Source organism: Anas platyrhynchos, chromosome 1, assembly GCF_047663525.1.
Source record: "Anas platyrhynchos isolate ZD024472 breed Pekin duck chromosome 1, IASCAAS_PekinDuck_T2T, whole genome shotgun sequence".
NCBI lineage: Eukaryota > Metazoa > Chordata > Aves > Anseriformes > Anatidae > Anas > Anas platyrhynchos.
The window spans coordinates 190367314-190381033 of NC_092587.1; the positions used below are offsets into that span (position 1 = coordinate 190367314).

The 13720-nt window shown below is 43.2% G+C and overlaps 1 protein-coding gene across 1 annotated transcript; it reads left to right on the forward strand.

The window, feature by feature from the left end:
• The first annotated feature begins 2837 nt into the window (after positions 1 to 2837).
• SLN (sarcolipin) lies at positions 2838 to 4882 on the forward strand. The gene is made up of 2 exons (XM_005025925.5): positions 2838 to 2977; positions 4237 to 4882. Exon 2 carries the CDS (start codon positions 4343 to 4345, stop codon positions 4436 to 4438), a length of 96 nt encoding a protein of 31 aa, XP_005025982.1. The 5' UTR covers positions 2838 to 2977; positions 4237 to 4342; the 3' UTR covers positions 4439 to 4882.
• Positions 4883 to 13720: the final 8838 nt, after the last annotated feature.

Sequence of the window (13720 nt, forward strand, 5' to 3'; positions counted from 1 at the left end):
GTGCTACTTGATTAGTGGGCTAGGAAGAACTTGAGATAGTCACAGCAACTTTAAATATAGACCAGAGCCTTAAGTTTGAGTATGTGAGGCATGAAGAGGGAGCTTTGGCACAGGGCATGTGAAAGTTGAGAACCAGATCTGTCAGAAAAAGAAGGAAAATAAAAGTGACAACAAGAAAAATATTTAGCATGGTATCTAAACCTCTAGGGTAGCATTTAAAGTAAAGCCATTTAATTCGTTCTCCTTTTTTTTTTTTTTTTTTTTTTTTTTTCTGCTTTCTGCTTTCCTAATCAGTATTACATAACTTTACTAAATAAAACATCCTTTTAAAGATATGACCATTAAAGCTTTTGGGCTCTTTGTTTGTAAATAGCAAGGTTATGGATTTGGGGATGGTTCAGAAGAGTCAGCCTCTGGCAACTGCAGAGTCTAATCCACAGCGTATTGGAGTTAGATGTTCCAGGCACTGGCTGGGTTTACAGGCAACATCCAGGCAGGCCCCACAGCTCAGGTGTGTTTATTGGTAACCCCTATTCAGTGTCATGCTTTTTGCTCACAAGTCTTTGCGAAATAAATGTGTATGCATCTATATCTGTATGTATATAGGAGCATTCTCTCTGATGGCTTCAAAAGTATGTGTAACATACTAGTCTGGCTCTTCTAAAGCTGCTAGGGACTAGCTTTGTCCATCAGAAAGTATTTCCTAGCTAGTAGGGTCTCAGTTTTAGCAAATGAGCTGCCTCCAAGTTGCTGATAGGTTGAAGAAAGTTAATTTCTCAGCTATATGGAATATTTGAGCTTGCCATTTCATTTTTGCAATGTTAGAAATATTGAGGATGTTGTGTAGAGAAATTTGACTATGAACAAGTTCTCTGGTCTAGGTCTATTCACCCAATGAACTATCACAGCAGCAGAAACAGGCCCTGATATTGAAGGGACACCCTTCACACAGTATGAGCAGTGAGGGAGCTATAAACCCAACCCTGTCTGTAGAGCCAGTCTGGAAGTCCTAATAAGCCAAATCCTAAACATTTGAAGATATTCAGTCAAAGACATTATCTGAAGATATTCAGGCAAAGACCGTTTTATATTTGTTTTGCTACATTTCATATCTAGCTATTGTGGATGAAGTCTGAGATGGAGAGAGTGCTGGGAGAACATGTGGACACCAGATGTTCCTGCTTACTTTGGGCTGAGAGGAGCATTTTGAACCTGGATTTCCCAAATCCCCCCCCACAGGACACCAGCAAAAGAGGAAATCAAATTTGCTCAAGCCTTCCCTAAGAAATCAGGATGTGGTGGCTCAGCCCAGCCCAGCACACATCACTATAGGGCCTTGCAAACCTACATAGAAATCTAAGACCTGAACAAAGAATGGGTTAAGCTCCTTCCTCTGCATATTTTAGCATAGGACTCCCACTCAGCATGTTGGCTTTTGCAGCCCTGCTGCTTGGATGTCTAAGAGGGCAGTAGAAAGGCAGCCAAGCCAACAAGAGGGAAGGTTTCCATGGTACTTGTCCACCTCCTGCCTCCAGTGATCATGTGGAGATGCTATTTAGGGAGCTCACCCAGCAAACACCAAGCCACCCTCCCCTACACTCCCCCCGGCCACCCACAACTATTTGTTTTGGTTTATTTTTCCTGGGATTGGTTTCCAGCCAGCCAGGCTCCCTCACTGGGGCATCACGGTGACGTGCAAGGTGCAAGGGGATGGGTGAACCCAGGCAATGGAACCCTCCCAGCCAGCCTTGATACTCCCATGCGTAAATACACAAAAGGCATCAGAATCAGGAGATAATCTCCATACTGTACACCGGGGGGGTTGGCAGCGAGGATGAGGGCCAACTTTGAGGCTAGCTTTACACACTTTGACTTGACTGGGATCCTCCTGCCCAGCCAGCAGCAGAAGCTGACCCCTCTCTGGAGGTACTCGTGTTATTTATCTGAGGCAAAGGCTCTGAGCACTCGGCCCAGGGAGACCTGTGGCAGCACAAGGCTGCACTCTGCTCCTGACTCAGTCTAGCCCACCCTGGTGAGATACACTGTCATCTGTATTGGTTTAAAGGGAACAAATTGCCATTTCCTTTTGTTTGCATCTACTACAAGCTCTAGCGGTGCCGTGGGCAAAGATAAGGTTATGTGGGGATTCCAGCTATCTGGGCTGCAAAGCAGTGTGCCTTCTGGGAAGAAATGCTGCAGGGCACCAGAAATACTTCTCTGTCTGCTCCAGAGTCTGGAGCATTAATACCAGCATGGAAAATGGATGAGGGAGGAACATGCAGGTGAGTGCGGATTCTAAAGCGAAGGACATTGTTATTCAAACTTCCTTGTACCAAACTTTTCTATTCAGCAAATGCTCATGGATTTCCTTACACTGCATTTAAATGCAAAGCATGTTTTGCTCTTCTTCAGCTTATTTTAAAAGTGTATGCACATGAGAAGCTGTTGGACGATAAGGATAGTATGCAGTTGTAAGCAGGAGAGCAGCAGCCATACTGTACGTAAGAAGTTAACTGTGTGGGCAATTGGAAATGATCTTCAGAGAAGCTGAAATCAACACACAGGTTTCTGCAAGTGGATCCTTCTTTCCTTCTCCTTTCCCCACGTTGGGTGTGAAGACACCAGCGGGCCCCAAGAATCACCCTGTAAAATCCCATTGCCTCCGAAGGGTTGCCCATAGCCCTGCTCTCTCCAGGAGAACTAATGTGAGTAAATCAGCCCGTGGACCCCAGAGCAGAAAAAGCCTTAACCAAGTCCTGCAGCCCAGCTTAGCCCTTTTAAAATATTTTGGGGGTGATGTCAGCACCTTGGTTGCCAATGCACTTGTTGCTCTCCTCCCTCAGACTACTTTAGTTCCCAGAGAGGGACGGGGCATCCAGACCGAGTGGGAGATAGGCAGAAGCTGAGAGGAAAATTATATCTGCAGTGACCCAAAGCCCCAGAGGCAGCACCGCTGGGCTCCATTTACCTTCTTAAGGTAAAAAAACAACATCAACAACCTTGGCTTACTTATTAGGTCAGATTTTTCTCTTTCCCAAGGACACGGGAGGCTGGCAAAACAGCCTGGGAATGGAGGAATTTTGTTAACTGCATGCACTAGGCTTTTAATATTTAATCTGCAAACTGAAGCAGTTTCTATTTAAACCTTCTGTCTTCACTCTGGTATGGTCCCAAGGCTTCTCTTGTTTGCTCTGTAGATGTTACAGCCCAGTCTAGCTTCTCTTCTAAGATTTTGGTTGTGTGGCTGAAATTCTTGGTTTGTCTAGAGATTATGTCTCATTTGTTTAAAGGTTTTTGTTTTATTTACCTGGCGTACAGATGGGATTAGTGTATGTCATTCCTGATAAAGTATTCTAATTTCTCTGCATGAACTTTAAGAACATACAAAAATCAAAACTTGCTGTGATGAAGTAATTGAAAAGAATAACCAACAAAAGAGTTTTTGAATATGACTTTGACTGGGATTTCTGGAAGTAGGATTTCTGGAAGTAAGAGACAGGATTTCTGGAAGTAAAATACCTATAACAGCTTGAAAGTGCAGGAAATTCAGAAGATGCTTGCAAAAATCCTATTTTATCCATAGGATTTACTTATAAAATTTAGGAAGTTCTTCAGAAATGAGAACATTTAACCTTAGGTTCTCCTTGTACTTTTAGTGATACTGTAAATAATTCATTGCTTTTTCTTCTGACTTTTACAGAAGAGGCTAAAATTCATTTTTCCCAAGCTGTAGTATTTCTGTGCAAAATTTTATTTACAGAAAAGATTACTTGAAAGATGTTGGAAAAGCGACTGGGGTAAAAATCCTAGAGATTTATTAGCCTTCCTTTATAGAAGAACAGTTTCAATTATTTTCTTAAAAAAATAAAATATGCAAACAAATATAGTAATTTAGTGAATGTTAAACAGTACTATATTTATAGTGTATATCAGTTCAAATAATAAATGGGGTTTTGGCATTATTCATTACAAAATGCACAAAGCAGAGTGACTTTCCAGGGACTGCTCACCCCTGTGAGATGTGTTTTGGGGTAGCACTGAGAGACTTTCTTGTCGAATGCTGGAAATCAAAGAAGGTGATAAGCTTCTCGAGATAGCTCGTACTTTGTAGCATTCACAGTGCTTACTAACTTCTAGGCGCAGGAACATTTATTCATACCAATATATACAGCTCTGCTGAGCTTCCTGCCTTCATACATCTGTTCTTCACATATATATATTTTTTTTCCTTAAAAGAGCCCGTGACCTGAAGGCTGAGCTCAAGGACGCTCCCAGATAAGTCCCCGAAGGCTTCCCTTTGCTCTGCCTGCCGACCTCTGCCCGCCCCTGAACATCCCCGAAAATGGAGAGATCCACACAAGAACTTTTCCTCAACTTCATGATTGTCCTCATTACTGTGTTGCTCATGTGGCTCCTGGTGAAGTCTTATCAGGAGTAAAAGACAATCAGAAACTCTCAGGGCTGGTCTAAGCCTGTGTCTGCAGACACCAGTGACACCCACTGCACACCTCTGTGATCAGCTTTTGGTCAATTCAGGATGCCGTGAATATTTTTTTACTCTCTCATCTCTGTTGCCTGTGCTAATGTTTGTAATGGGTCTATGATGGTGTAATTATTTTATTCTGCAGTGATCCAACTGTAAAATGCAAGATCCTTAGGAAATGTCCTATGTGGCTCTCCCCCAGTGGCCATGTGAATGCTGTACCCCTCTGCCCACGGTGCTGGCTTCTTTGGCGTCAGGGTAGGGTATAAACCTGCAGCATGCAATGGATCCGTCCGCGTTAGCCGGTATAAAAGGCACAGGCTTGCTTAGCAGACAGGAATGTGAAACTTCTGTTTTTGCTTGCTCTTGTTTCACTTAAATAAAGAACATGTAAACCCATTATTTTGTAGCTTTCCTGGTCTGACAGCTAGCTGTTCACTGGAAAACCTGATAGGTGCAGCATGGTACATCACGAGGTCTGGCAGTTCGCTTGTTCCTCCCACCCAGATTTTTATCTGCACTTTATCAAAAATGTCTGTAGAGTAACAGTGCCAGTGCTGCAGGTTAACTGATGTTTAGCCACATGAATGAGCTGATTCCAGCTGTTCCAGCAACTTTTATGCCCAGAGTGACTTATGCAACCTATGCTGTGGATGTCGACTTCAAAGAGACTCTCTGTCTCGTGGGGACATTGTCAGATAATTGCATTTTCTGAAGCTGGGTTTTGGATGGGGATTCCCAGGGTCCTATTTTTGGCCAAGCTATACTTGGAGCCGTGCCTGTGGAGAGGAGCTGACGCCGCGGTGCTGCTGCAAGGGGGTGGCGGTCCCTGGGGGCCACCATGCCATGCCAGGCATGGGGGCACAGCCTGCCTGCTGCCTGCCTGCCGTGCTGTTGTCGCCTGCTAAAAAATCTGCAGCCAGCTTGAAGAGCCCAATGTCCTGCAGTCCCTGTGAAATCAGTGGTTAAAATCGGTGGCTAAAATCAGTTGTAAACAGCTAAAGTCATTGACTGAAATCAGTGGTTAAGCTCCCCTTATGCATTCCCCCTTGTTGTTTTAATGGCTTCAGAGACTGAGCTTCTTCTACAAGCAGATGCTTCTTCACCATCTGACCAGCTGGTCAGAAGAGGTGATTCTTCACTGTATTTAATGTTTGTGTGGCCTCACCTTGAACACTGTGTGCAGTTCTGGGCCCCACAACAAAAAAAATCTATTTATTCTATTCTATTCTATTCTATTCTGTTCTGTTCTGTTCTGTTCTGTTCTGTTCTGTTCTGTTCTGTTCTGTTCTATTCTATTCTATTCTTCTACTCTACTCTACTCTACTCTACTCTACTCTACTCTACTCTACTCTACTCTACTCTACTCTACTCTACTCTACTCTACTCTACTCTACTCTACTCTACCCTACTCTATTCTGTTCTGTTCTGTTCTACCCTACTCTATTCTTTCTACTCATTGCTGGTGCAATGAGAAAAATCAACCCTTGTTTCCTCCTGGCTGTAGCTATGGCTTAGCAAACCTCCTCCCAACATTTCTGGGGATGACAAATTTTCTATGAGAAAATTGAGACATTGAAATGAATTCACAGCCTGTCTCTGTGACCCACCTTGCACCAGATCCTGCTGTAATTTCTCTAATTTACACGGTCTGCTTGTGTGCATAGGCTTGGTTGTGGCACGCAGCAGTGGCTGGCGAAGGACATGGAAAAATCTATTTTTAAATATGGTGAATACTTGATAATTCAATATCAAAGACTCTCATCTTTCACAGGCTGTGACTCCTTACTTCAGCTGAATGCTACATCTTCAGCCAGCATTATCAGACCTCCCTTGAGGTTTAAAAATGGATCTTCAGGTTCTCCCATGCGTCACAGCTTTCAATAGGGGCCTCACCACTGCGCTCCTGTCCCACCTGGAGGGCTGAGGCTTTTTAGCCAGTACATGGCCATTTGCCAAGGAGAGTGATGTTGTGAGCACATTTGGGCTCTTCACAGGCTAGCAATGAAGAAATTGAAGTGTTTGGGTCCCTGGCTGAAACAACGTTGGCTGGGACAGTCACAACTCAGGGTGAACCTGGCCATTTTCAGGTAGGAAGAAAGTCCTTGAGAGTTTGGGGCAGTCACAACTTTTAGTCATCAGTCTCTACCTTTAACAAGAGTAAAGTTAAACACTCCAAACCACATGTTGGAAGTGCAAATACTAGTCCAACTATTTCTGTTTTCAGGCATTTCTAGTTTTTAAGCAAATTTTCAGTGAGAAAAGGTCATTTCCCTCCATTAAGTTCTGTCATTGGCCTAAAACTGAAGAAAATGTAAATTCGATCATCAGTAACAGAGCTGGATGCCCTGATGTTACGGCACTGTGCTGGTCCCTAGGCACATGAGACCAGGGCAAATTCCCCAGTTTGAGGGACGCTAGCGTGGGTGCTTGTTGTGCCAATGGAGTCTCAAACTCCCTCCATTATCTTCCTGCTTGCCAAAGATGCCTGAGAGGAGAGAGGTGGCTCTGTGTCCCCCTGGTTTCTGTTACCAGCTCTTTGCAGCCTAAGGGAGATTGAGAACACTGGGGCACTTCTGGACTAATGCTGATTTGCCTTTAGTTTGTTGGTATAATTATTTCAGGCAAAACAGATACTTAAATTATGCTTAGGAGTTGCTCTCTGAGCAGCCTGTTCCAGTGCTCATCCACCCCAACTGTAAAAAAGTGTTCTCTTAAGCCCAGATGTAATATCTCCAGTGTTCCAGTTTGTGCCCACTGCCTCTTTTCCTGCCACTGGGCACCACCAAAGAGAGCCTGACTCTGTCCCCTTTACGCACCCCTTCAGGTATTTATAGATGTTGATAGGATCCCCCTGACCCGTCTTGTTTACAGGTTGAACAGTCCCAGCTCTCTCAGCCTCTTCTTGTATGACAGATGCTCTGAGCCTGAATCACCTTCTTGGCCCTTAGCTGGACTCTCTCCAGTACATCCAGGTCTCTCTTGTACTGGGGAGCCCAGCACTGGGCACAGCACTCCAGATGAGTCTCACCAGATCTGAGCAGAGGGAAGGATCACCTCTCTGGGACCTGCTGGCAGTGCCCTTCCTGATGCAGCCCAGGAGGCTGCAGGCCTTCTGCTGCAAGGGCTCAGTGCTGCCTCATGGTCAGCCTGGTGCCCACCAGAACAGTAAGGACCTTCTCTGCAGGACTGGGTGGCCTCAGCTTGTCCTCATGTGTGGGGTTGTTCCCCTTCAGGACTTGGTATTTCCCTGGGTTGAACTATGTGAGGTTCCTGCCCGCCAGTTTCTCCAACCAGCCCAGACCTCTCTGAATGACAGCACACCCGTCTGGCGTGCCAGCCACTCCTCCCCTTCTGTATCATTACTTTACATCTTTATGTACATAAATTCTTTACATACATACATTTGCATACTATAAATCATTTTAATGAACCCATAACTATTTTAAGCCGCAGACTTCCTTCCCTTCTTTACAGTCAATCACACGTTATGAATGATGTACCATGAAAAGTACTTATTATGCAAGCATAATAAGTATGCATGCTTGCATAATATGCATGCTCTTGGAGTTTGTATCTATATTATATATATAAATACATATAAATGTTTGATGTGCTCTTAGATTTATGTAGTGTGTATAGGACATGAACACAGCACAGTAGTTCCTCCTGGGGAGGACTGTGAAGGCAACACTATACTCACCCTGCTTCCTCTCCCACCCCACCTACTTTGGAAGAGGGCACTCTCTGTGCCACCTCAGAAACTTCCAAATTCAGGCAAAACTGTGCCTGCTCATGAACTTGAACTGACCTGAACACGGCACTTTTTTATTGTGGTATTTAAGTACACACGAATTAGCCTCGCCCAGAACCAGAAGTTCAGTAGTGGCGTTTCCATTCACTTTACTGGGCTTTGGACCAGACCTTAGCTCTCTAATTTTAGATGTTCAGACTTCAGAAGTCTGGCTATGAGCCTGGTAATTCAGAACTGCTAAGCACTCAGCACTTCACTCCACAGCAACTAGAGGCACGGGATGTTCAGTGTGCTCCTGGGAAAAATCAGACCACCAGTTTTGGTGCCTGGATAACAACTTGGGAACCAAATGTTGGGCACCAAGATGTTAAACTTTGGCCAGGTATTTAAAAATTGTTCGATAGGGTTTACCAAAATGCTTCTGTCAAAAGTGATTTTAGCCAAAACAGGTTCCTCTGTGTTGTTTACAAGAGTGTTTTTCTCAAGGAAAATTAAATTCCAGCAAAAACATATCAAAAATCCAGCAAATGCTCCCCAGATTCTTCTCAGCCAGATTGCCTGTTGTTCTCTATCCTTAGTGAAAGCAGTTAGACATTTAGCCCACATGCATTCAAATTTTGTGGTTCCAAGACAGTAATGACTCCAGAGTACATCACAGTCTATCCTCTGCTGCCCTACAAGTTGTAATTATGAATTTCAAAGTCCTCCTTGTAAGACTTACCCCATCCTAGTTGTAAGGACTGCTAGTTTCAACCAATGCTGTGCTTGAAAAACAACTGTGTCCATATCGCATTGGCTGTAGGCTGTGCAGCTTGTGCCCCTTTTCTCCTCTGTTGCCCAGGCTCCGGGTCAGGCAATGTCTGTCCTGGGTGAATTGACCAGCAACTCTCACGGTGCACCACCTCTGAGTCACAGGGCAGGAAACTGAAGAGAAAGGAAAGAAATGATTGACACTGAGGAACAATACTTGCTTCTAAATTGCTTGACTACAAACCATTGTTTTCTTGCTGACATGTTTTAGTTTGCAAACACTCACTCAAAAGTGAATTACCCATGGAAAAAAATGCACACTGTGTAAAATCTGCATGTGTGTGTTCAGTGGATGACATAAAAAAAAGGGAAAGAGAAAGAAAAGCAAAACCAAGATTCTCATCTGTGTCAAGACAGCATTCCTCTGCATGCATATAATTTTCCTCTGGACCAAACCAAGAAAAAGTTGAGCATGTATAACTTCCTTGCTACATTGCAAGTCCAGCACTGTTCTATTTATACAACTGCATTTGGCAGTGTCCCAGAGGCAATAGGGGCTCTTGCAATTCAAGAAGCACTTTGCACAGTAATTATCTATATTTTACTGGTGCAAGAAGCTAGGAAGGATCAAGAAGACTGACAGCTGCTGACACTTTGGGATTCCATTGCGGGGGCTCCTAAATCATTCTTCACCTCCACAGCTGAGCTGGCTCGCCCCTTGGGCTTAGGGCTTGCCCACAGATCAGCCTCTCACAGGTCAGGGCTGGAAATGCCTTTGGCATCCTTCCCTGCCGTATACAGCTGGTGCTCAAGCCAATCAACTCTGACCTCTTAGCTTAACAGTTCAGCTGTCAGCTTCTAAAGAGAGATGACAGCATTTTCAAGCAGGCTCCATTATGCTTATCAGCTAATGCTCATCTCTGCTTGCGCTCGCTGGGCTGTTCAGTGAGGGAGGGTAAGGAAGCATCAGTTCAAGCAGAATGAGTGGTGCTGGTCAGTTTGTGCCTGTGTGCTTTCTGTACTGCACCAGCACTTGCCAGCCCTTCACTGCAACGGGTGGATGAGGGTGATGAGTAATAATAATTCAGCTTTGGCAGCCGTTGTTAGCTAAATGAACACATACGCTTCCTTTTACTACAGCCTGCACTGAAGGGTCCTGAAGGATGTTTACTCAGTGCAGAGATGAGACTTTGTGGAATCATAGAATCTTTTTGGTTGGAAAAGACCCTTAAGGTCACCAAGATCAGCCATCACCCAACATTACCAAGTCCACCACTAACCATTACCATGTCCCTAACCACCACATCCACACATCTCTTGAATACCTCTCAGGATAGGGACTCCACCTTCCCCAGGCAGCCGGTTCCAATGTCTGAACACACTTTCTGTGAAGAAATTTTCTCCTAAGACCCAATCTAAACCTCCCCCGGTGCTACTTAAGTCCATTCATCTATTGGCTTTTTATACATCCCCTTTTGTGTCCCCAGAAGAGAAACCAGAGCTGCATTTCTCTTTCAAATGGCTGTTTTCCTTGTCTTCCACTTCTCCCTGCTTGGGAGCCAGGCAGTGGCTTTTATCTTTTGTCCTTATGGCAGTGGTACATGCTCAAAAGCACTATTACACCCCTCAACTTCTCTGTCCATGGCTTACAAAGTCCTCGAATATGTGTGGCTGAGATGACATGAAGGTCAAGTTGGTTGCTCAGGATGTTCACACAGGCTCAGATATCTAACGGTGCTCTCACTTTCTTAGAAGGGACTTAATTTCTCTCAAAGGTGTGCACTGGAAGAAGGGCTCCTGGAGAGGATCCTGCCTAGTGCTTATTGAAAGCTACGCTTTCCTACATGCACTTGGCACAGCTCTGCTCCTGCACATTGCTGTGACAGACTGGCCTAGATGCACGCAGCAAAGCATCTAGTGGGAATGACCTAATTCTTTAATTAGGACTATGGAACATGCTGAGCAATAAATAATCTGGAATGGATTTCGCATGTACCTCTTTTTCCTGCAGTGTTTGACCATTCTGCTCTTCAGCTTCTTGTCCACTGAAATCTGTTGGCATATCTGAAAGAAGATGACATCATTTTTTAAATACCTGCAGCACAGTTTCGCATGTGACTGCTGGTTTCACTAGGGTCATTTTGCTGGCCATTTTCCCAGAGGATTTTGGTGGAGCTGGACCTGTTTACATCAGACAGAGACCAGTCCATTTGTGTTTTTCCAGTTCTGATCTGCTCTCTTGCCCAAAGAAGCTGTGGATGCCCCATTCCTGAAGCGCCAAAGGCCAGGTTGGATGGGACTTTGAGCAACGTGGTCTGGTGGAAGGTGTCCCTGCCCATGGCAGGGGGCTTGGAACTAAATTATATCCAAGGTCCCTTCCAACCCAAGCCATTCAGTGATTCTCTGCAAAAGTCTGTTTTAGCATCACCTAGAAGGGATATATCAGACTTAGTTTTAGTTCGTCCACTCAAATGCATGTTTGAACAGAAGAATTTTGCTATATGAAATCTTATATCCTAAATTTATTAAACTATATTAACAAATGTAATGAACATAAAAATTGGAAACAATAATCCAAGGGAGTGTCTTATATATAAATGTGAGCTAATAGGTTCTAAATAGTATTAGCCTATGAACAGAATAAGTAATAACAAATATTATTATTTTTTTCAGTAATGAATTAAATTCTATAGTCCTAGTAGGACTTTAAATCTAGCTCAGTTTTTTTTTTTTTTTTTTTTCTTTTTTTTATGGTATAAAAATAAGTGAGCTCAGAAGCTAATAAGCACTGGAAGCATGAAGTCTTAGGTTTTTCTCTTCATCTTAGGATTCTTCCCTACTTAACCTTACCTCTGGGTATGTCAGCTGTACTTTCAGTTATGGACCAGCATAAAGATTAAACTGAAACTATGCAATGAGGGTTAGTCAGCTCTATATCATGATGAAGCTAAATAAATTCTCTCATGAAAACAGTAAGCAGGAACCTGTCACACATGCTCCCTTTTACCGCTGTGGTTGTGAATTTTGGCTCTTTCTTTGTTGAGGCTGTACTCACCTTAGTACAGAAAATACTGAAGAATCCCCTACTGGCTTGGGGAAAGCTTGTCTGCATAAAAAGCCAGCCCCAAAGCTATACTACTCATCTTCTGGAAGCAAAGTCATGTCACACTGTGTCCTCTGATGAAGAACAGGATGGACATCAATGAATTTCTGGTGGGAAACACAGCAAACAGCCATTTCAACAAATGAAGGACTATTTAGCAAGTATCAGATCAAGCCAAAAGGTAAACATGCTTTTGCTTCTTTTTTTTTTTCTTTTTTTTTTTTTTTTTTTCTGGAAATATTACCAATTACAAAATGAACTTGGGTAGACTGGAACATCTGGATTAAAATTGGACCCAGCCTGTAAGAGACATGGTAACCAGAAGGCAACCAGTCAGATGCTGTATTAACACAAATAACAGAGGGACAAAGATGATGTCAGTAAGGAAGTGGCAGCATACATTAAAGAAAGATTTTGGTAAATAAACTAACTGTTCCCCAAAATAATATAGTACTCCACTCTAGTCTGACATTTCTAATCTAAACAGAAAAAGTGCAATTAGCCCTGTGCTCTCAACCAGAACATGGCATGCTAAAGGAGACCAGCAGGGCTGTAATGCAGAAAGCGCAGAGGTCATGGAGATCTTTGGTGGGGAGGCATCATATTGGGCTCTGAGTCAAGCTACATTTTTAAACAACATAAATGGTTGTTTCTTGGGCAGTCAGACGTCACAGTCATGGCCAGCACATGGGACCAGGATCAAAATGTTACTTTTGAACAATGATGGTTTGAGAGTGACCAAAGTCCATGAGTAAAACATCCTTATGGGAATGGGAAGGCAAAAAAAAAAAGAATCAACAAAGCACAGGAAGGAATTACAAAGGAAATACTGCTGTTCAAAACACAGAAACTGCATCCAGATTGGAAAGACTGAAAAGAAGAGAGGGAAATTAATTACAAAATCATAAGGAGGGCAAGAAATAGATGTTGAGAAATAACAGGCCAGGTGCATTAAAAGCTAATATTGAAAGATATCAGGAAGAGAAAACCTGCCACAGAGACTGCAGGGTCTGCAGAGGATAGATGTAGAATGGTAGTGCTCAGAGAATATAGGTTTAATACAGGAAAGGTATATTAATTATCTGCAGTAGTTCTCACTGTGGAAGGGCTTGGGGGGGTTGCACACTATAACTTTTATCTGCAGGTGATGAGTTGGAGAAGTGGTCTCATCCGAAGGGCCAGAAATCAATAGAATAAGCAGTCATATATCACAAGGACCAGATGATGTTCATCCGTGATTTTCAAGAAACTCAGATATGAAATTGCCTGCCTAGTTACTGTGGAGTGTAATTTATTGCTCATGTCAGACTGGTAGCAGAGGAAGAAAAGGTGGCAGATGAGATATCAGTTTTTAAGAGGACTACAGAGGATGGGTGGGGAGTTACAGAATGGGAAGTTTCATTTCCTTGTTGGAAAACAAAACTAAATAAAACAAAAAAAGCAAACAAAACCACAGAAAAACAAAGAAACTAGCAAAACAAAACAAAACAAAATAATCAAACAAAACAAATAGAACCCACAAACACAGAAAATGTATAGCATTTGTAGGTATATAAGTGAAAAAAAAAATCAGAAAGGCTTCTGTAAGGGAACATCATTCTTTCTGTATCTCTTAAACTCTGAAAGAGTC